General features: G+C 41.9%; 1 protein-coding gene across 1 annotated transcript in view; it reads right to left on the bottom strand.

The window, feature by feature from the left end:
• Sptlc3 (serine palmitoyltransferase long chain base subunit 3) overlaps positions 1 to 23,889 on the bottom strand; it is a 130,776-nt gene that overhangs the window by 15,014 nt on the left and 91,873 nt on the right. The window contains exons 9-10 of the mRNA XM_006983675.3: positions 22,631 to 22,757; positions 376 to 511 (exon numbers count right to left, since the gene is read on the bottom strand). Coding sequence (XP_006983737.1) covers positions 376 to 511; positions 22,631 to 22,757 — 263 coding nt within the window. The remainder of the gene's footprint in view (positions 1 to 375; positions 512 to 22,630; positions 22,758 to 23,889) is intronic.

Raw genomic sequence — 23,889 nt, 5'->3', positions numbered from 1 at the left:
ATGGCTCTCTTCTACTCTGGATGAGTTCTCAACAGTCTAGGCTCCAACTTCTTTTAATGGTATGTTTTTTTTGTTTTTGTTTTCTTTTTTATACAAATTATCTATCTATTCAAATGGATGGTCAAACAGAAAGCTCCAATACTGGGGTTATGTTTTAGAGGGATAGTCTTGGGTCAGAAGGCGTATCAAGACTACCTTGGCATAAATCATTTCCCCAAAATTTCCCCAAAACTGGATGTCTGAGGTCAGAACTCAAGAATCCCTCCAAGCACATAATCTAATTCATGCACAGAAAAACTTCATGGTGTCAAATATACCATCTCAGTCACGACACACTGGGCATTGGCATGATTATGAAGGTCACTGGATACTCACGATACTTTAGCAGGCATGTACAGGAGCACAGGGATAATGGGAGAGTAGTCATTGCCATAGATGATGAATCCCATTTCTATCAGCCGCTGTCGGAAGTATTTTATGTTTTTTGTAAGTTGCTGTATTCTCTGCAGACCTGAAAGGAGACAGGCATGGCACCCTTCAATCCCCATACGGAAGAGGGAAGTAAAGGTCAGGTTGATCTGGCAAACATTTTCTGTAGGTTCGCCTATCAGCCAGGAAGAGTTGGAAATAGGATGATCAGACACAAGTACTATGTTGTGCCTGGGAGACAAAATGGGAAAAGGGTGTGCTTAATGATGCAGGCAAGCTGCAGGACCAGTGGGAGCAGGTACCTCTTGTGTATATATTCCATGCCAAGTATTTAAATCACTAACTCAGGAGAAGGGAGTATAATAAGAAAGGTATGCGTACACGTACACACACACACACACACACACACACACACACACACACACACATCAGTTGTTGGTAGCATTATTTATCTAAATTGAACCAGCCCATTAAATTCCTAGACTAAGTCTCCAATCAAAGGGAAATTCACATAACTTCAATTTAAAGAAGTAGCATGCCATGGAGCAAGGATGGGGCCAGCTTCATTTGGTAGCAGTAGAGAGAGAGAGGGAGAAAAATTGGACGTCTGCTTTTCTCAGCCAGAAATGAAAGACAACTTTTGTTTAAAACAGGTCAGGCAAAACATGTGTGTCCATGTCAAAGATACTGATGCTTTAGTTCAGTTCAAAGATCATCCTCTGTCCAAAGCATGTGCCTCAGTCCTGTGGTCACATTCATAAGATGACAAAGAGAATTAAAGAGAAGAAAAAGTTCTGAGGAAATCTGCTTCCATCAGTCCTTCCTTTTAGTGGGTATAGGTGAACAAGTAAGGCAGAGTTAGGGGGGGGTTTGCTCAATGAGAATGAATAGGGTTCAATATTCTAGGTGTTCTAAATGTTAGCTCAGTGTTAGCATTTGGCAGAGGGTTGCTATCCAGCCAGAATGCACTGTAGTTGTGGCTGTCTCTAGCTGATTTCTATCCTGATTGGTCAGGTGCTCATTTAAATTGGACTGAGGTCATGCATTAGAAGTTATCCAACATTTTGAATATTACTCATGGGTGTTTGTAACTTGCCAAAGAACAAAAGTGAAAACTTCAGGGAACATGTTAGTTGTGGTCATCTTGGTCCTTGGAAAATGGTTGAGCTGTGGGGCATCCTTTGTTCAGCATTTTTTCCTCCTGTAGATAATAATATTTGAGTAAACTTGGTACATTTCACCTTTACTGCAATGACTGGGCCAACTGGAATAGTCTATCCTTCTGATTGTTGATTCAATGATGGAATAGAATTTGGGAATATCTGTCTTAGTCTCAGATCCACTGAAGAGGTGAAAGAATGGGAAGCTAGATCTTTGTCAACACATTGAGGTATCCTACCAAGAATGTTATTGACTCAGGTAAAATCCAAGGCAAAGATAGTGAGGGTCGAAAGTGAAACCCTTGCATCTAGCCATGGCTAGGCTAGGACATCATTTGGACTTTCTGTTGTATGAACCAGTAAATGATATTTTCTTCTACCTATGAGCAAATGTTTCCTGAGTGACAGGTGGCCACTACTTTGTTCAGATAGACTAAAGGATATAACAGTCTCAATAAATAACATGAAGAGAATGTTAATGAAATTTCTCAGTGGTTATAGGCACAAGTCTGATGGCCTTAGCTCAATCCCTGGATCCCACAAGGTGGCAGGAAAGAAATAATTCCTGAGTGTTGTCCTTTTATCACATGCTTGAACACACACACACACACACACACACACACACACACACACACACACACACAGGCACACACACACACACACACAGAGAGAGAGAGAGAGAGAGAGAGAAAGAGAGAGCGAGCGAGCAAGAGAGGTACAGAGAGAGACACACACAGAGAATTCAATAAATAAATATTAAAAATACAGCAGCAGCAGCAATTATTATAGTTCATATATATGTAATGTCATCATAGTTATAAGCAGGTACCATTTACTAACTTATTTATTATTACTTTATGATGACCATATCAAGGTAGGTACTGTAACCTTATGAAATACATGAGGGAAAACAAGTACTTACTATAAGTTTATATAATTTGTAACTATTTTAGCTAGAATTTAGCCCAGGAAATTGGGGTTTAGAATTTACTCTATTAACCTCTACAGTATTGTGTTCTGTCTAGATAATGAATATATGGTGACTATATTTTCTAATTTTTAATAAAAATTCTAATCTCTACAATTGCAACTGATCATAATTATGCCCATTTTTTTTGTAGTAGAGCAAGTGGAGAGGTTGAAGGCCTCATGCTGTAAGAAGTTGGACAGATATCAAGGATTAGAGTCCAAAGTCTGATAAAAGACCTTGTGAAGCCCCTTTACTCTGGCTGTGGGGCCTGTAGATATGTACATAAGAGTAAAGTGGACCAGTAGACTGTCTTCCTGAAGTCATTTGCTTATCTAGCCTTCTGGTATGTTGAGTAATAGGATCAGACATTTCCCAGACACATCAGATCTTCTTTCATTAATTTTCTTTGCTGATTAGTTCTAACGGGACTTAACATTCATTGCCTAATTGTGCCAGCTGTACATGCAGAGGAATAAAGATTACGCTGAGTAGAACCAAGAAGTGAAATGTTAAATGTTTCACTGGTTCATGCTTCTTGATGCTTTTTATTTTTTTGAGACAGAGTTTCTTTGTGTAACAGCCCTGGTTGTCCAGGAACTCACTCTGTAGACCAGGCTAGCCTCGAACTCACAGAAATCTGACTGTCTCTGCCTCCAGAGTGCTGGGATTAAAGGTGTGCACCACCACCGCCTGGCTCCCTGCTTCTTTCCTGTTATTGCTCCTTATCTAACTCCAGTCCTCAAGGAAGATCCTTTCCCAAATTTTTAGTTTCCGGTAAGCAGATTATGATACAGAAAACATCTGTTCCCTCATCCTGGACACAGATAATGGGTAAAGATTCCCTTGACCTAAGGAAGTTCATTTGAATATTGGTGAGGAAATCATGAGGTACTCCATCACAGGAGCTTTTATGAAGAGATGATAAATACTAATTAGGCCAACCATATCTTCTTGCTAGTAGAGTTTAGATATGAAAAACTTAAAACTAATGGCTGATAGAACAAAATTAGAAGAAAGGGGAGAAAAAGTTGTTAGCAGAGTCCATGAGATAGCGTGAACCATTGGTTAAGAGAGAAGCTGTGAAAAATAGACAAAGTTCAATTGGCGCCAATGAGGGGAGAAGATGCAAAACCAGAAATGGCTTACGGTCATGGGAAGGTAGGTGTGAAGTCAAGTCATCATATTAGATAGATGTAGATGACATAGATATAGATACACCCACAACTCTAATGACTATCAGGAAGGAAAGGTTATGTGGTGTTAGGACACTTCACACTGGGGAGACTAGAGCAAGTACAAGGTAGCCTGGCTCTAATGATGACCAGACTGGGATCTGAAGTGTGAGTAAGTTATTAGGTAGAAAAACAGCAGAGAACTCTGAGCAGCCAGTTAGAGAAAACAATGAAATGGTGTGATCTTGGGTAGCATAGCAGGGTGGTAGAGACCTAAGTGAGTTTTTATTGAGTGTGAGCCTGAGTAAGGGAAGATTGCCTAAAGTAGGACAGATGAGCCGGGCGTTGGTGGCGCACGCCTTTAATCCCAGCACTTGGGAGGCAGAGCCAGGCGGATCTCTGTGAGTTCGAGGCCAGCCTGGGCTACCAAGTGAGCTCCAGGAAAGGCGCAAAGCTACACAGAGAAACCCTGTCTCGAAAAACCAAAAAAAAAGAAAAAAAAGGAGGACAGATGAGTGTACAAGGATTGAAGAATCCAACATTTCAGTTGTGATGAGAGTGAACTTAAAAGGAAGAAGGAGAAGGAGGAGGAGAAGGAGAAGAGGAAGAAGAAGGAGGAGCAGGAAGAGGAGGAGAGGAAGGCAAAGAAGAAGAAAAAGGAGAAAGAGAGAGAGAAGGAGAAAGAGAACAAATGTGTGAGATGCAAAAATATAATATTTCTGGGATTTTTCAACATGGCAATCACTGATAACAACCTTTACTCTGGGATTCTTGGAGGGCCATTGGATTGAAAGAAATAGGGATTGTAAAAATGGTTTACTTTCATGTATATATCTTTCTCCCCCACACTCACTCATCCTTCAAAAACCAAAAGGAGCAACAATAAAACATGATTTTTCGGCTCTCCAATTCTAGATTCGTCAGTTGTAGGGGATCTGAAAATACTCAGGGCCATCTATATAAATTCTACTGTGTAGACACAGCCTCTTAAGTCATTTAAAAAAGAATTGTTTTATAACATGTGGAAATGTCTCTTGGAAACTTGTACGTGTACATGGAATAGCCTATTTGAAATATAAAACTAGAAATTATGAAGGATGATGTTTGTCTTAAAATTTTACCCAGACATTGGAACTCCATATTTAGGGAGATAAGAGCATAGAGTGGAGAGAATGGGTCAAAGGACTAGCAGAGGGCCCATAAGATGTGTTATGAAGGTGATTGTAAAGAAGGCATGGATACATATCCCAGCCACCCAAATGTATTCCATATGGCCTGTCCCCTTGTGTGCTCAGCTCTTTTGTTGATTGTTAGCTGCACGATGAACAGATGACTTCATCAGGCTGGGCCTGATGATTCCTAAATGTTCCCCCCTCAAAGACTAGGAGGATTTCCTGGTCTGGAAGTTCACAAATGATTTAAATTGCTTTTCCCAGTGGCATTATCTTTGCACTTACCTATAATGACTCATCTATCATTGGACAGCCGGGCTACTTAATTGGCCCCGTCTGTCTTCTCTTCCTTGATTAACTCAAGTAACTGGATCGTTAGCCAGTGCCACCACTTCACTACTTCTAGAACGTTTGAAAACTTAATAAAAGCAGATCAGAATTTTGGTTCTGAGGTTATGTGATTTGTAAGAACTGGATGCTTCATTCTTGTCCTGTCTTTCTTATCTTTGAACCAGTTACCAGCACATGATAAGCCATCATGGCACACTTCGTAGTCACCATGTTTCCTCATATAGGTCAACTATAAATGCCTTTGAGGTCTTTGGTGCTGGCCAAGATACAGCTCCTTTCAATTACTCTATTCTTCACTCTTTAAAGTTGGAAACATTTGCATTCTCCTGAAGGGCCCGGGGGCAAAGGGGGAATTTGTACATATAAAACGCTGCTCATCTAGACAGGATGTGGGTGATTGTACTAATTATGGTGTGCTTTGAGATCCGTGCTTGAAGAGGGCTTGGTAAAAGCAGAAGAAATATTTGGCAGGGTCCTTGTGCATAGGAATGGTTGCTGTTGAGACAGCACCCAGGCATTCTGGAGACTGGGCACTGTAGCCAGATCCTGTTGGAAAGGCGTAAAGCTGCTAATTACAGAGGTTCATACCCTTCTGCCACATATTCCAAAGAAGACAGAGAAGGCCCTAGTCAGCTAAAGAAATGAATGAGATGATTCTAACACAGGCTTCTAGAGAATTTACGGAATTGTTCATTTTGCTAAACTCTGGGCTGAGTGTTGTGAGGAAAAGAACAGGCTTTGGAGTTAAGTGGAATAGAATACCACCAAGCTGAACCTGGACATCTTTAGTCCTTAAAAAGAGCCTCACTGTTTTCTGCAAGATAAAAATAAGCTTATCTCAGGAAGATGGGGAGAAAGAAGAGCGTGAGTCAGGAGACCTGATCAGTACCACTCTGGGCATCCAGGACGTACTTGAGAGTTAATTCTCATTTTCCACTGTTTCCAGCAGCTTCAGGGTCACCTTGGCCGAAGAACCCCATGCTCAGGCTGCACCCAAGACCCACTGAATCATGGACTCTGGGGATGGGACTGGGCATGAATAAGGAGGCTTGGGTATCTCAGAACCTGGCACTATTGCAGTTCACCCATAAAGCTATGTGTGCTTGTGGTAGGAACCTGACTATTTGCTGACTGAGCTATACTCTATGGTTGTATTTGAAAATAAAAATGGAGGCTAGACAGCCACCTCTTATTTGATAGTATATCTAGGTAGTTACTGAATCCCCGGTTCCTTTTGTGGGGGTAACCTGCTTTCCTGGCAGTGACCTGATGCAAGGTGCTCACTCAACGTGGGATCAGCCCCGTCATCTGTCTCACTCCTTTCGGAGGGTAGACAGGGTTAGGGTTGAACCTATGCCTGCAAATGAGCTACGTGCTGCCATCTCCTCCTTTCAGACTTCCAGCCATGCCCGCTTGAGAGATGAGCTGGGTTAACAGAGGCCACGAATACTTTTAACCTTCCCTCCGATGCTGTTAAAACAAAAACAGCTGGGGCAGAGGAAGGCAAACAAATAAAACACAAAGCCACTTACTACAAAGCTTTGCAGTCCCCTAATAAAAACAACAGTCTGCAGTGTTTCCAGAAATATGCTTAGGACAACTCAGTCTCCCAGAGGACCAGAAGGAATAATGGATCATGCAAACTACCAAAGTGACCTGTTCCCCGCCCCCCCCCCCCCCCCACACACACTTAGGTTTTTTGAGACAGGGTTTTTCCATATAGTTTTGGGGCCTGTCCTGGATCTCGCTCTCTAGACTAGGCTGGCCTCGAACTCACAGAGATTCACTTGGCTCTGCCTTCCAAGTGCTGAGATTAAAGGCGTGTGCCACCACTGCCTGGCAAAGTGACCTGTCCTAAAGGAGGAAAATTTCCTCCCCACCAAACCATTGGTATGCACAGAGGTGGAGTGGGGTGGGTGGGCAGGCATTTCCCTTTCTAGGATGGAGAAACAAGAGATGGTTTGATGGTCTCCTGGGCCAACACGGTGCCACTCTCAGTTTCTAACAGAGGAACATACACACACCCAGATGCCAACCGGTGACTTATTTTATCATTTCTCATGCTTAAAAATGGGCATGCGGGAATACACACTGCTTATACCCCCGTCTAAATTATTTAGCACAAAACTACTGTCAGAATACTGACTGGGCAATCTAACATTCCAGCTTGGGCAGTGTTACTTGAAAAATGAGGTCCTTGTCTCCAAAGATGGAAAGTATCTTTCTTTAAAACATTTCTCACCATTTAAGCAGTTGGTATTCCAGAAAAATTAGCCCATGGAAAATCAAATTGACATTAGAGAATGTCTACAGTAGTGTAAGCCTCTTCCCTTTCTCAGTCCCTGGCATTCCCCTGCCTGCTTCCCTGGGATGACCCAGAGTGGGGGGTTTGAGCAGACCTGGCAGTAAAGTTCCCATGTGGCAGCAGGAACCCAGTGTCTGTTATTTTTAAGTACTGGACACCAGACAGGACATTTTGTTTCCAAGACACTCAGGGGCAGAGAGATCTCAGCGAAGATCAAGAGGCTATGAGTGGTGAGAATCGTAAGAACCGCATTAGCAGTGACAGGCTTCCCAGTGGGGTGGAGACAGCAGCATTTGGAGCGGTTTGCTTAGAGAAGCACACATTTTTATAAGGCAGCGGAGCTCTCCCTTTTGATGTCAGGATTCCAAGGTTACGGCATGTTTTATAGCTACATACACATGTGCCAGGGGCTCTTTAGTCTGCTCAGCCATGGCCCCGGGGAATGTACACAGAGGGGCAGGCTGGACGTCAGGCTGGGCAGCTATCTGCATGGCCTGATCTCAAGGGCTCTGAGGAGCTACTACTACAAAGCTACTCAAACACTCAGAGGGATTTAACTCACCACGCAGGATGAGAAAGGTCATCTCCTGCACATTAACGAGGAACCAGAGAGTGATGTGTTGGAATCCTTTACAGATGTGGAAACTGAGGCTGGAGGATTCTGAAAGCATTGCCGAGATAACGTGGAAACTGGCTCTGCTTGTAAGATTATCAAAGCCTTCTGTTTGAAGACTTAGCTCGTTGGTGATGCACGAGTCCTACCATACAAGGCTCTACGCATTCTACACACAGAAGACTCTGACTACATACAGAAGCTGGGCCAGCTGCGGAGATGGAATTCTGGAGCTCTTTGAAAAGAAATGATCTAATGAAGGGCAGAAAGAAAATAGTATGCAGAGGGAATACATGCCATTAGACATGTGTCCATATCATTATGGTACTGTCTCATGAATATTGTTAATTGAATGGCTTAATTTGAATTGAAATGGAGAGTAGTATCTTAGCAAATCACTGATAGTAGAATTTTATATATTATAGGAAGGATGAGCTTCCCAGATCCCTTATGAATTAGTGATTTTTAAACAAAGGGGCACATCAAAGGTTTCTGGAATTATTAAAAATTGAGGGTAATAGGGACAAAAGTAAGGCAAATATCCTTTTACATGCAGAACCAATTTCTCCCCCCCAACCCCCGTACACACACACACACACACACACACACACACACACACACACACACACACACACACACAGAAATTAAACTCAGGCTGAGTTATCTAAGTTTAAAACCTTTGGTTTTCAGTGATTGCTCAGAAGTAGGCACTGATGGAGCCGAATCCTGATCCTTCCCCCATATGGAACCAGCAGCAGGCTCAAGCACCAGAGGACTGTGAACCCAATTTCTGGGGTTCACAATCAACTCCACCACCACGGGTTTGTATTTCCTTTCTCTGAAACTTGGGTTCTTCATCTGTAAGAAGTGGGAATAATGATGACAATGATGCACATTTCTTTCTAGTATGAGGATTAAATAATGATCACTTGGAGTGACACGCACACAAGAACTTCAATGTTGTAAAATTAAACAAAGATACATGTTTATACAACAGGCTCCAGTTTCTATTTCATTTAAAAAAAAAAAAAAGAACCCATGGTTTAAAAAGAGTAAAAACCCTTAGTTTGAGCTAAAACCTGGCTGCTTGACTCGGGTTTACTCCCAAGGGCTGTCCTCATGGCCAATGTCACTTTAGTCTATCAGGCTGTCCCTTTGTCCTTCTAGATCATTTTGCTGCCAGAGATTTGCTTCCATTATTTCCCCATCTCTCAGAATTGAGTGTTCCCTGGAATAATTTTTATCCTAAGTGTTCAGTTTGAAGCAGATTGTTACTGGGAATGTAACATTTGAAGTCATATATATATATACATAAATAATATATATTCAAACAAAAACACCTGAAAGCTCTAGAGATATCGACAAACAGTGACATTTTGATCCAGTGAACCCTTAAACTAAGGCCTTCTGAGAGAGACAGATTAAAGAGACGGCCTGGCTAGAAAGGAGACCCCTTTACAGTCTTTGAGGATGAAGGGGCTGCATGAGTTAGGAATGAGTGACCTTCACATGTTGAGAATGACTCTGGCAGCCATCCAGCAAGAAAATGGGGACCTCAGTTCTACAGCCCCAAACTGAATTCTGTCATATGCATCCTAGCCTGGGAGAGGAGCCTGAGTCATGAAAGGGTAGATGGTGGCGTCTTACTTCAGCCTCCTGGGGAACCCGAGAAGAGAACAGCCTCTGCCCCAATTCTCAACAAGGAAACTGATAATAAACGGGCATTGTTTTAAACTGCCACTTAAGGCAATTTGTTATGCAGAAACAGAAAGCTAATACATTCCTTGAAGCTCAAACACACACATGCTGGGCTTCGTTAGGCATGAATCCACCTGCTTAATCCTCCCCAGCTGTGGCTGGTGAGGTAGCTGGTTTTCTCAGCAAAATTCTCCAAAGCAGAGTGAGGCTGAGTAAGTTTTGCTGCACAGTTGAAAATGAGCCCACGGTGAAAGAGACAAAGGCCGGTGTGGAATACCAGCTCCTTGGCACTCTAGAAGATGAGACAGATAGAATTAGGTTCCTTCCTTCTCCAGTTGTACTGAACCAACGTGGAATTCCATGTGTGTTACATCACAATTCCCCTGTCTCTGTCTTTTCATTGAGAGCCTAAGAGGAAGAAACTTCAGCAGGGTTGATGGACGGAGGGGGCCACACAATCTTGGCTCCTGTATCATCTCAAAAACAAACAGTGTATGCTCTTGCTAGTGAGAGCTTGTGAGGACTCACAAATAAGTGCTGATTTCATTAGCCTGACATAAAATTCTATCACTAGCTAACTCCTAAGACAAAGCAAATGAAGAGGCACAAGGTCCTGGGAAAATTTGCCAGGCGTTTCTGTGTAATCGGGCAAACATCCCTTCCTATCCAAGAAGAGTTCGGGGTTTGGGCTAATTTTGTGTTCATTGGGCAAACTCAAGTTGCCTGCGTGTATCTGAGCAGCAATAAGGCAGGGAGGCAAATGCCCGCCACCTTGATTGCTGACCCCGACCTTCGGTCTGCTCACACAAAAAGACCAGGTAGAACTGCTCTACCCACCAGCACAGGTGATTAATCACGACAGAGGCAGGCCCTCAGTTGAAAGCCAGTGGAGCGTAGCACCTGACATCTGGTTTGTATTAGCTATTGCTGAAATGCCAGTGGCCTGAAACCATTTAGAAAACGCAGCTCTCCGTGCCCTCTGTTTCCTTACAGGCTTCTTTCTCTGTCTCCAGCTGGTAACCAAGTGGCAAATAAATTTAGGAAGCAGCAGCTAATTCCTCCCTCAACAATGCCAAGGGCCTTCAATGCCAGGACCCTCATACAGTGCATTTTCAGTGGAATTCTGTCAATACTCTTACGTTCATCAAGGGAATCTTAGAAGGACAGAACAAACATGTTGCTGAATTTGACTGGAAGAAAAAAAAACAACTGGTAGGAGGCCAGTTTTCTATTCACTGAGTTCTTTGCTGCAAGAGACAATGAGAAATGTGAGAAGACCTTTTTAAACTGTACTTAACGATGGGCGGTTTATCCCTTGGACCCTAGCTAGCCTTCTTTTGCTTCTCACTCTCTCTTTCTAACAGAAGGGACAGAGTTCTGAGTGAAGAATAAATTTCTAGACTAACACACCCAAGATGAGTTTGGTGATACCGATGAATATTCGTGCTTTCCAGCCAGCAGGCAGCTAGCACTGAAGACAAGCGTCTGATGACGGACGTTTGCACTGTATCTCATGACAAAAGCAAACAGTGAGGGACTCGATTCCCCTTGAGAGGTGGCGGCTGTCACCCAGTGTTCTCCCTCCTTTCCTTATCTCCATGCCCTAAATCTTTGCACTTAGACACTCTTGTTTTTAAACCGATCAAACTCAAGTGTAAAAATATGCGTGTCCTGTTCCAGAGACCAGAGCAAAGGTTGTAGGTCACAGCTGGAAGGGGCTGGTGCCACTTTCTCCAAGTCCACATTGGGTTAGGAGCCGGGTCAGTGCCTCACCTGCCAATCTCATGATAAACTTTCACAAGTGATCAGAATGAATGAAATAATCCAGACAAAAGGACTCTGAAATGAAACACAATTTTTTTTTCAGGGCAAATATATTCTAAGTATCCCCCACTCATTTTTTTCTTTTCTTTCTTTCCTCTGTAAAAGGTACATTTAAAAAAAAAGAGTTTCAAAAATAATGATGCTGCTTTGGCATTTTATTTAACATTTCTCTCAGTAATTGAACAAAGACCAGAAATTTAAGCTTTAGAAATTTTACAAAAGTCTCAGAATGAACTATTTGGCAGGAACTTGCCCACTTAACAGTAACAGTAGTAACAAATGGTTCTTAGAGCTTTTCAAAGAAGGCGAAATGCTTAGTGATGTGGATTAGGGTGTTTTCGTATGAACTCAATCTTGGACTGAACTATCCAGTTCCTTTTCTCTGGGCTCAGAATTCAGACTTCTCCTGTGTTTAGTCACTCAGTTAGCCAAGGGTTGGCTATGAACACAATATGAACATGGGAGGCTCCATCCCTGTTCAGATATTAGCTTCCTCTTAGTCTCTGGCCTCAAAAGAATTCAAGTACAGCTAAGTGGGAGTGGGGGCTGACTAAAAAAATAAATTCATCCAAGTTCAGATAATTAGCCCAAGTGGTCATGTTCTTAAGTTACAATTTATGATTTTTTATAGCAGTATCATTTTTTTTTTCTGTTTGATTATAGCCCTTAATTTTTGTTCAAAAAAGACTTTTTCTCTGTTCCTGCTTAAATTCCAGAGCTTTTTCTATTTCATGTCAATTTTAATTTCTGCTTTTGGTGAAACATTTTCCTCAGGGTCCATTTTCTGCCACCATAAAGAATATGGTGCTGGAGAGTTTAGAACACGTGACAGTGGTATCACTAGGCACTATGGTGGACCACAGTTGTATAAAAAAGAAGGGAAGTAGCTGTAGTCAAGCAGGCTACTAGCCTGGAGAGCCTACATAGAGACCTAACTGTTCTAGTCATTTGGGCCCTTGTTTCCTTTTGTTCTTAGCTGCTCTTTTTATACTGCAGGTTAAGAGTGTATCTGTAAACTTTTGGAGAAAGGTTGGGTAGCTGCCTAAAAGGTACAATATCTTAAAAGTCCATCAGGAAATCTGAGGATGGTGAAGACTGGTTACCTTTTCACCAAAGGTGAGTTTTCTTTTCTGAGACAGATGGTTTATTTTACCTTCCAAGCATCTCTGTGGTTAGGCAAAAATCATGTGATTGAGGTATGGCCAACAACAGATTTGGAGGAGAAAGATAATGTGTCTCTCCAGTCATGGCCCATGAAAGCATAATGCATATTTCAAGTTCCTTACCCTGTCAGCAACTTTGGGAGCCAGTTTTGAAAGAGTTCCACACCCCTGAGTACTGGTACTAGAGATTGAGCTTAGGGTGTTACATATACTAGGCAAATATACATCTCTACATCCTCAGGCCTCTTTTTACTTTTTGTTTAGAGACAGAGTCTTGCTATGTCGTCCAGGCTGGCACTGTACCTGCAATCCTGTGTCTTAACCTTTCAACTCAAGTAAGAAGTAAATTACTATTGTGCTAAAACAATGATCCATTGGAATATGTTGGAAGTTGTCTGCTCTCTCAACCAATAAACCTTCACTGATCCAACAAATCTATAATTTACTAATTACTGAGTCATCACTATAAAAAGCTATCAAGAATTCAAAGTCCTAATGTCCTGCTACCTTTTATTAGCTGTGTAGTATAAAAGAAAACCCACATTTTCTGTGGGAATTTTAGTTTCTCAACTTCTCATTACCATTCACAAGATAACCCCACAGGGAAAAAAAAATGAAGTACAAATGATCATTACAGTAGAGGAAGAGAAGGAAGCTGGGTAGAAAAGATCACATCAAACAGGAGAGTCAACCTACTCACCTCTATTTTAGAAATGTAGTCTCTTGGACAGACGGGGTGAGATGGGGCACAATTCCTGTTGATTACTATGTATTAAAAAGTCAAATGCACCTTTGAATTTTAGACGGTGTCTCCATAGGAAGTTCTAAGTGTGGGATTCAGTTAAACTGCTTGGATAATTAAAGGCACAGTTCGGCTTTTGCTTCCACAATATATTTGGGTAGTGCCGGCTGGAGTTACCCAGTCTTCCTACCTCGCTTCTGTGTCTAGACAGATCCCAGTATACACAACGTAAAACCATTCATTTATCAAGGGAATAGAAAAGTGAACCTAGATTTGGGCTCATGCATGGACCCACCGAGTGAGTGATCTAATTCTAGCATTTGAACCAAAATAGCTCCATAGACATTTAAGGACGGGATATTACAGTGCTCTTAGATGGTGCTCAGGCTGCAAAACTTGCTGGGAATCTGATTTGTCCCAAAGCCAGCATTTAGTGTGCAGTCATTCACAAGATTGATGCCTCAAAACATGATTTAACACTTGATCATTACCTATTTGAAGAGCTACATTAGGGATAGATGTGACTAAAATAACAGGAGAAAAGAAAAACCTGGTGGAAACTGGATGAAGTGAGGATTGCTTTTTGCTTAGGGACATGAGCTAGGGCTTAGGAAGATGGCCAGGAGTTTAGGAGGTAGAGAAGGGTTTGGTAGGTTACCGGGAGGGATGAAAGCTTTCTAGGTGGAGCTAAAACACCGAGCATGTTTTGGGAGATAAAAATGCCCGAGAATAGCCAATGAGACTGGCCGAAGCTCAGTCTGAATGGAGTCATTCAGCTAATTCATGACTTTGAAGATAACAGAGAATTCTACCTTTCATAAGTTTGTCCTTTAAGGACAGGGGAGTTGACTGGGGATGATGCAGATGTGAATGAAATAAAATATTACACACTAGGAACTGTAGTTTTGTATGTACATATTTTGTAAGTAAATTTCCACTATTCTTTTCCTGTCAGTAGACATTACTGGTGACTCAACTGTAAACAAAATATTTCTAGACATGTGGTGGCAATGATAATATCATGATTCAGAAATTTGGTGATTATTCCAGCAGCTTGACACTGAAGAAACAGCTTAGAGATCGCTGGTAAAAATCATACATGGGGTCTTTCTATAGCCATTTTGATTGCATAAGGAACCAATTAATCAATGGAGCCATCCAAATTAAGACCTGTTAATTATTGCTAGAACCATTTCATCCTACTGTCTCCAATTAACCTTTTTAAGTGAAAGAACTGATGTTGCACAAAATTCTAAAATATGCAAAGATACGTGGTTGGGAGCTGCCCAGTGTGAGTGCTGGGAACCTAACCCAGGACTTCTGCAAGAACAGCAATTGCTGTAATTGTTGAGCTGTCTCTCTAGCCACTCTTGTTTTTTTGGTTTTTCGAGACAGGGTTTCTCTGTGTAGCTTTGCGCCTTTCCTGGAACTCGCTTTGGAGACCAGGCTGGCCTCAAACTCACAGAGATCCACCTGGCTCTGCCTCCCAAGTGCTGGGATTAAAGGCGTGTGCCACCACCGCCCGGCAACCACTCTTGGTTTTTTGAGATAGGGTTTTACTAGATTTCCCAGACCGGCATCCAATTTACTACATAGCTCAGGCTGGCCTCACAATGAAGAGCCTCCTGCCTCAGTTTCTTAGATGCTGGGATTAGACATATGCACCATCTCATGCATAATGAAGAACTGCGTTTCTCTCTCTCTCTCTCTCTCTCTCTCTCTCTCTCTCTGTGTGTGTGTGTGTGTGTGTGTGTGTGTGCTCATATTCATATGGAGGCCGGACAGCCTTGTGTGTTGTTCCTCAGGTGCCATTCACTTGCCCCCTGCCCTTTTTTTTTTTTTTTTTTCCACATAGGGTCTCTCACTGGCTTGGGATCAGCAAGCCCCAGGGACCCACCTATTTCTGTTTTCCCAGCAGTGGAATTATAAGTCTGCACTTCCACAGCTGTCTTTTAAAATGCAGCTTTGGGGATCAATCTGATATCCTCTCTTTGACAACTGTGCTAACTCCCTGGCCCTACGCAGACAAGAGTTAAAGTGGTTCTTGTGGATACCATTCTTTGTATCCCAAGGAACACAAATTACTAAAGAAATGATGTCTCTGTTGGACAGTGATGATCAAAGGGAATAATGTAACCAGTGTTATTACCGTTAGCTCTTAGGACTTTACAAATCACAGGGAGTTTTTTGAAAGCACAGGTTTACAGGAGAACCCGTTATGAAGAACACAGTTCTGTGGGCAAAAAGCACTTTGCTATTCCTGTTGCCAAAGTGATCACCCGTACGAGGGATGATGGACAAGCACTTGTGGTAATTGAGTGAACAGGGTTGATGCTTGGATTTAAATGGTGGCTTAAGGAAGTAGATCAAAACGTGTTTCATTCTTTCCTTTTTCTGGTTCTCTCACATTTTCCAGTCCTCAGGCCTCCTTTCTGCAAGGTTGTCTAGCTCTGTCTATGTTTGCCAGAAAGCTGTCTTCTGTTCTGTTTCCCTCTGCAAACATTCTCTTACCTGGTTCCTTTCTTTTATATGGAAATGTGGTTTTCAAATGAGGCTGCTTCCCAAGTCCCCGGAGGGATGGTTAGATTGTTTGCTAACCCTGGCCCTAAAGTTTCTGACTCCAAATGAAAATGTCTATTACAGTTCTAACAAGCTCCAGGTGATGTTGACACACTGGTCCAGGGACCACCCTTTGAGAACCACCATAGCATACTATGTAGTCATCTTCCTCCTCCATGCTCTCACATCTTCATGAAACATGAAGTGATGATGGCAGACAGATGGGCAACAACTCCCTACACTGAAGGCATTGTAATAAATATATAAATGTTATGAGCAAAAGTAGACATGGATATAGGCAAGAATTAGAAGGGCAAAGGCTGACCTTAGAGAGCAAGTTCGGTTGCTTAGATAGCTGATATGAAACATTCTAAGTTTCTGTTCAACCCTTTTGATAAAGAAATGGCTCCCAAAATATCCCAATAGCTATTTTTATCAGCAGCTGCCTCATGGCACAATTGTAACTATACATATTCCCTTGCAATTCAACTTGGATACATGTCTCCATAGTCTGTGAGGCATGTGCTGATAGCCATTGATGTGAAAATGATGGTTTCTCTCTGTAAGAATCCATAATTCATTCACACTTGATGGGCAGGAGCGAATGACTGTGATGAGGTCATTACCCAGTGGTGGTTCTCAAAGGGTGGCCACTGGACCAATATCAGTATCAGCACCACTCAGGCTTTTTACAAATACAACAAGCATTCATGCAGAAATTTGGGGGGGGGGGGCAAGGCATCAGCAAGCTGTTTTAACCATCCTTCTAGGTGATTCTGAGATGGAATCACATTGTTGTATAAAAGAAAGGAATCACAGTAGGACACTTGTGTTGGGGAGTTGTCTAGGAAACAGAGGCTGGGATTCTGCCAAATGTAGACAGAGGAAGAGGCCTTGTAGAAAAGGTGATGGGGAAAGAATAAAAACACAGGATAAAATAGAGGATGATAGTATGTGAAGCCTGTTACCGTGGAGAGAAGGATGCCAAGGGATGAAGACCAACTGGGCAGGAGGAAGAAGAGGAGAGCAGTAGGAGAGCAAACTCTCCAGAATGGAGGGGAGCGGCCAAGGCAAGACTGAGGGGGCTGAGGACCTAAGAGCAAGCCGTCTGGGAAGGGTACTCTTCGGAAGTTTGCTGTAGTGGAAACCAGCAGTTGCAAAGGAAGGGGAGGGAAGGGAAGGGTATTTTGGAAGGACACCAGCAAGACCACACTGTGGAAAGGGACCGGTGCTCTTCAAAGAGAGGAATTGAACACAGTGATGCAAAGAAATCAGAGGCATGTATATGCTGAAATAAAAGGACAAGGGAGAACATTACTGCCATTCAATAAACCTTGGTTGAGAAACCAAGGACCATGCTTGTGGTGTGCTGTCCTCAGCATGCTTAATGAGAGTTTGCAATCCAGTGAGAGAAAAGAAAGAATAAACATAAATACTCTGGAAATTAAAGTGAAGGGAATGGGAGAGCTGGGGGCTTGTCTACATAGGATGGGGCAGCTCCTTCAGAAGACCAATTCTAAGCAGAGATGGGTGAGAGAGAAGGGGCGAACAGTGGAGACAAAGAAGAGCCATTCTAGAGGGAGCAGAAAGTGCAAAGGCCTTTCTGTGGAAGTTGGTTTGAGTGCTCATGAATCCCAGGGCTGTACTGAGCAATGGGAAGAGCCTGAGAAATGTGAGGAAGAAGTCTTGAAAGCCTGTGGGCCACTGGCCCTCATACCAAGTGAGTGGGAAGCTGATGGAGTTGGGGAGTGGCATGCTATGAGTTATACTTTCTCTTTTTTAACTAGTGTTTCTCTCATATAAATGATATTTAAAAATGTCCGCAGGAGCATAGGATAGATTTATTAGAGGCTGGAAGGGTTGAGGAAGAAGGGATGAGAAAGGATGGATAGCAGTTACCCAGTCACAGAGAGAATAAATTCTAGTGTTCTAAAGAACAGTGGGATTGCAGTCCATAATGCCCTATTATTTATTTTATGAGTAATTAGAAAACAGGAGTTCAAAGGCTCCAAATGTAAAAAAAATGTTAAAGAGGTAGAAATGCTAACCACCCCATTTTTCTCAGCATATTGTATGCATATATTGAAATGTTACTTACTCTGTATCCCGTAAATATATAATTATTATATACTATTCAGAGCTTTTAAGATGTACAAAGAAATAGAAATACTAACAGTCCCGATCTGACCATCTCTCACACTGCATGCCTATGTTAAATCATTATACTGTATCCTCTAAATTTTTGCAGTTTAAATAAATGCTAAAAAGGATGATTTGGGTTTCTGTACAGAGGACAAACCATAAAAAAGCCCAGATAGAAGTGGGCAGAATATTCAGGAAGTTATTCCAACTATCCTGAGGGATGGAGTTTGAGCGGTGACCAGAATGTAGAAATATTTTTAAACAAGTGCTGCAGGATGCAGGGTGGCTACTCCTTATGGAAGAGTAAAGTCTTAGAAAAGGGGAGAATTCCAAGGCAGGTAAAAACTACTGAAAATATTTGAGAAGGAAGAGAAGAAAGCAGGTAAATTAAAAATCATAGTGCTTTTGCTAAGTTCTTATTGTACATCACCACCATGCAATATCCACTGTCTACACTGTATCACTCAGTCCTTCTACCACCTTAATTTTCAGTGGAGGAACTGAATTAAGAGAGGGGGTAAGTTGGGGTGGGGGGGGCAATGGGCCACATGTGATCTGGCTGCAGAGGATACCTCTTAATTTTTGGTACAACTCAACCTCCATGTTCTTTCTGTGAGAAGTGGAAGATTGCCCACAGTTGGGGAAAGAGGGTTTGGGGATGAATAGTCAAGACTGGGAATTGAAAAAGACTGTCTGAATAACCGAGAAGAAACAAGCTCATTGAAGAACTAAATAAAACAAGGCAGCAGATGACATTGTTTTCTGGAGGGAAGCTGCTGGTGTGGTTTGGGACTCAGGCCCTTGGGACTGCTTGTTTGACATCTAGATTAAGGCAGTGGCAGAACTGTAATCTTTCCAGAGTTCTCCAAAAGGGACCCGCCTCACTGAAAGGTCTCTTCAGGTACCACACGGGTGTGGACCAGATTCTGGCTCCTAGTCCTCTGGGATAAACATCTCCACAATCTTATTTAGCATAAACACTGACCTGAAATCCAGAAGGCTGGCAAGATGGAAGTTGAGTCATGACGTATTTATTAAGCTGAGCACCAAGTTTGACACTTAGAGGAACACAAAATTAATTCAAGACACATTTCTTGCCCTTAAGGGGCTTACAGCATTGGTTTAGCTGGGAGACCACCCAACAACCATTAGGATGGAGAAATCAAATCTCCACATTAGGCTCAGTGTACTGCACAGAGTGACAGGCTAGGAGATTAAACGGGCCTTGGTGCATATGGAATGCACACCCGGCCTGCAGACCCTCAGCCTGTGTGCATTAACTCTACCAGCAGCCTGGTTGCAGAGTGAAGGTGGCTGTTTGTGCATAAACATTGTCATTTCACTGGGACTGCTATTTCATCTTTGAACCTTGGCATCAAAGGAACACTGACCTTATTGCTGTAGCTTGCCTCTCTTTGAAGCGTATGGCTTTGCATTGCAGATTAAAGTGAAGACATTCATCAAGGAACAGATCTGGCCAACCGCTCCCCAAACTTGCCCATAACAAAGCCTTGAAAGGCTCCAGTCACGGTTGCAGTAGGTTGGGGAAGGCTTGGAGCCAGGCTCTCCTTTTTCAGATCCTGTGGGGCAGATCTAGCATGATGCATCTTTTGGAGTTTTGGGTAACTTTATTCTCAGTATATCTTCGTAGAGAAGGCCAAGCTAATGCTGTAGTCTCACCTATCCTATTCATTTGAGCAGGCATTGTTATAAATGAGGTCAATGTGATCATTCCCAGATAATCTTTGAATCCTTCAAAAGATGTGCCAGGCAAAGTTACCTGAAACTTGGTTGATGATTCTCTAAAAGGGAACCATGTTCCTTGGTTCATTTATTTAAAAAAAAAAAAAAAAAAAAAAAAAGCAAAGCAAAACAGCAAAAACTCACACAAAACAAAACCAAATCTCAAAAACTGTCTTAGTTTTCCTCCTATGTCTATTTTGACACACAGCATTCTGTTTTCTTTTAATTCATAAGATGTCAAGAGACATGAGATTAAAGTATTTTAATTGTGATATTAAGAATATAAGGACCTGTTAATGTGGAAGGGGGAGAATTTCACAATGTCCCATCCCTAGAAAAAGAACTATAGGTAACTAATGGCTATTGGGAGGAGGAAATTGGCCTCACATGGATGGACCCCCCTTACTGGTTGTCAAAGGATACTTAAAACAAAACAAAACCAAGCACACAAAACAATATCACTACCACCAATGAAAGAAATAGGCCTTAGCTTTGTTAAGGTGACAAGGTGTTTTAGAGTTTGTTATGGCAGCCTAACCTTGCTTATCCTGACTAGTCCAAGACCTGGGAGAACATCCAGTCCTACTTCATTTCTTTCCTAAGATGTTTTCTACAGAATCAGTGAATTTTCACATACTTCTTGACTGCCCCAGGAACAATAGCAAACAACAGCAAGCAATTATATAAAATTCATGATTGTTTCCAGACATGCCCGAGTATTTTATATGGATTAACTTACCTCACTGTCATAAAACATCAAGCATAAATGTTATTGCACTCATTTCACAGCTGGAAGAAGTGAAGCAAAGCAAAGCTAAATCACCTGCCCAGGGTCGGATGCGCCATTCCCTTGCAGGATGTCACGTGATGACAAGTAGCAGCAGAGGAATCAGATCCCAGCAGCTACCTCCTGTTTGCATCATCAGGACTCCCCAGACTGGGTTCTTAGCCTTGCAACACAATTCAGTCAAAAAATACAAAAGGCAATCCTAAAAAGACCCCAGTAGTCCACCGGCCACTTTATTTTATATGCTAGAAAAGGAACCATCTTGTGGGTCATTTTCCATCTTTAGTGACAAGACAAACTCCATGTTACAGTTTTTTCAATATTCTGGCAAGCAGGAAGACTCACTGGAAGGGCCTCAGTGGCTGGCAGTGTGGAAGTGAGTGGAGGCCCCACTGCAACTGATCAGTTTCATGCTTATCTGATTTATATAAGGGATATAGGTTGGTCCTGATCAGAAATGCTTAGGGCCAAATGGGCTTTGGATTTTAGATTTTTTTTTTTTGGAAAATATTTGCATATATGTTGTGAGCCATCTAGAGGATGGCCCCAAGTCTAACCACAAAATTTATTGATATTTCATATATATGTTATCTGTGGGATTTTTTTTAAATAGATTTTTTTTTTTCTGAAATTATTCTGTAGCCCAGGTTGGCTTCAAACCCATAGTCCTCCTGTCACATGAGTGCTGAGATCACGGGCACATGTGGCTATGCCTTGCACCCTCAGATTATTTTATAAAATATTTTTAGTGTACCTGCATTTTGATAGTCCTAAAATATGAGGGTAAGTGTGGAATGTTCCACTCAGAGCCTCATGTCAGTGCTCAAAAAGTTTCAGATTGCGGAACATTCCAGTTTCAGATGGGGGTGGATGCTCAGCTTGAAGTGGGATTTCTTTTTGGTAAAACACTTATGTAAGTTTTCTTGCTTAATATTATTAATGATAGATATCCTCATACATTCTATTAAGTGGATCTAGAAGGTTGCAGTAAACAATACAGGGCTTTTCGCCAGATGGGAGGCAGGGTGAAGTACAAGGATTGTGTAGCTCCGTGGCCAATTTTAAGTCAGTCTAATTTGCTGTTTCTCACTTGTACTCACTAGCTCCCTGGCAGGAAGAACTATTTTATTATCATTAACATGTAGTAGAATCCTTAGAGACTAGTTCTGAAAGATGGAATGAGAATCCTCTGACACAATTCAATGACACAATTCTCCAAAGAGCAGGTTAAGGTCATTTGGGCTAAGCAAAGTAGCACATGTTAGCTGAAATGACATAGTGACACATGAATGACTGGGCTGATATTGTGAGTTTACAGGTCCTCAAGTGACCAGTGGTGATTTTCCCTTGCCCAACTTCTGGCAATAAGACATATAAAATAATATACTAATGATATTCATCTCAGGGAATCACAAGGGACAGCAAGCAAGCACAGGCAAAACACATACACACACACACATGCACAAAAAAGCACACACACATACATTCACACACAAACATACATATATACACAGAAACATTGCTTACTTCATTTTAACCACTGATAACGTAAAAATGATCCAAATTTTATGACCATATTAACATATTGCTGAAGACTGTCTGTAATGTGATTTAATGGAGTTTGTAGTGTGTGTGTGTGTGTGATGATAGTAGTTCTAGTATGCTCATCACTTGACTAAAAAACTGAGATTCATGAGCCAAAAGTGTGTACTTGAGAAGGTGGGAGATTGGCAGGTAGAAGCCTGAGAGAGTTCTCAGGAGCTGAGTTCTTGGGAGCTGAGTTCTTGGTCGACTCCTTACCTCCAAGGTTCCCATCTTCTCCCATAATAAGTTTCAAGGATCTGATGATTTGCGCTGCTATTACGGGACTCATGGATGTCGCATAAGTGGCACTATGTGAGTGAATCCGTACATAATCCACAATTTCCTAAAAACAAAGGAAGAACCCAAAATGGAAGCAGATAATTCTCAGAACTTGTCCTCTGTACATTACAGCAAAGCATTTGCTCAGGTCCTCAAAAGACAACAGTGGTCTGTCTTACCCTCAACTACTTTGTGTAACATTCAGCTACTTATTTTGCTTTCTCTTTTTTCTTGGTCTTTCCTCTCAAAATCTAGAAACTGTACAAAAGTGTGAGGGAGCTACAAATTTAGAGCTGGGCTATAAAGCAAAAACCGGGCATGTGAAGGAAAAATTATTTCTGAAGTATCTGCCTTGCACAAGAGCAAATGCTCAGGAGTAGCCAATGATACAAAATCTGGTTCTTTTGTTCCTTGAGAATATTAGCAATTGTGCCATGAAAACTAACAGTACATTCAGAAAAAACGCATGTAATAGACTGTAAGATGCAGAGGAAAGAGAGGGTGCTGCTAAGAGGAGCTGTCTGGGGATGTTCCAGTGAGGAGACAGGGTCTATGAAGCTTTGATGCATGAAGACAGAAGAAGAAGAAATGAAAACCTGAAAGGAGAGAAAATGTCCTAGAGACAGAGACAATAGGCAGCAGAAAACGAATGCCATTCTTCCCTCCTGGCCCCCACCAACATTGTGCTCTTCACTTTTCTGGTCTTTTCTTCAAGCAGTCAATGAACCTGGCCACCTTGTGCCTACTTCGAGAAGAGCTACCGTGCTGGTTCTGAGCTCACCTCGAAAGCCTTGGCCACTTTGGTTCAGCACTGCAAATGGTTCCTTTCATTTCTTCCTCTACTTCTAGATTCTTTCTTTACCTTTCATTCTATTCTAGTTCCCCCTTAAAAATCTTCAAATTGTTCATTTTAATTATTTCTCTTTTTATTTATAAGTATTTACCTCTTCCCTTCTATCCCTCCTTTTTATTTTTCTTCTCTCTTCCCTTCTTCCCTTCTATTTTTCCTTCCAGCAGGTATATTAAAGACCTGTGTTGGGCTACGTCCTCGGTTCATGTGTGAGGCTAGGTGGCAGGAGGACTGAGGACATAGTCTAGTTTGACATCTTTGACTGTTCTTTTTCTTTCTTTCTGAACCATATAAAGGCAGTCAGGAGTAGATTCCCTTCTCTTGAAGAGTGTAGATGACATGGCAG

Source organism: Peromyscus maniculatus, chromosome 4 (genome assembly GCF_049852395.1).
Source record: "Peromyscus maniculatus bairdii isolate BWxNUB_F1_BW_parent chromosome 4, HU_Pman_BW_mat_3.1, whole genome shotgun sequence".
Lineage (NCBI taxonomy): Eukaryota > Metazoa > Chordata > Mammalia > Rodentia > Cricetidae > Peromyscus > Peromyscus maniculatus.
This window is presented reverse-complemented; position numbering and strand designations above follow the sequence as displayed.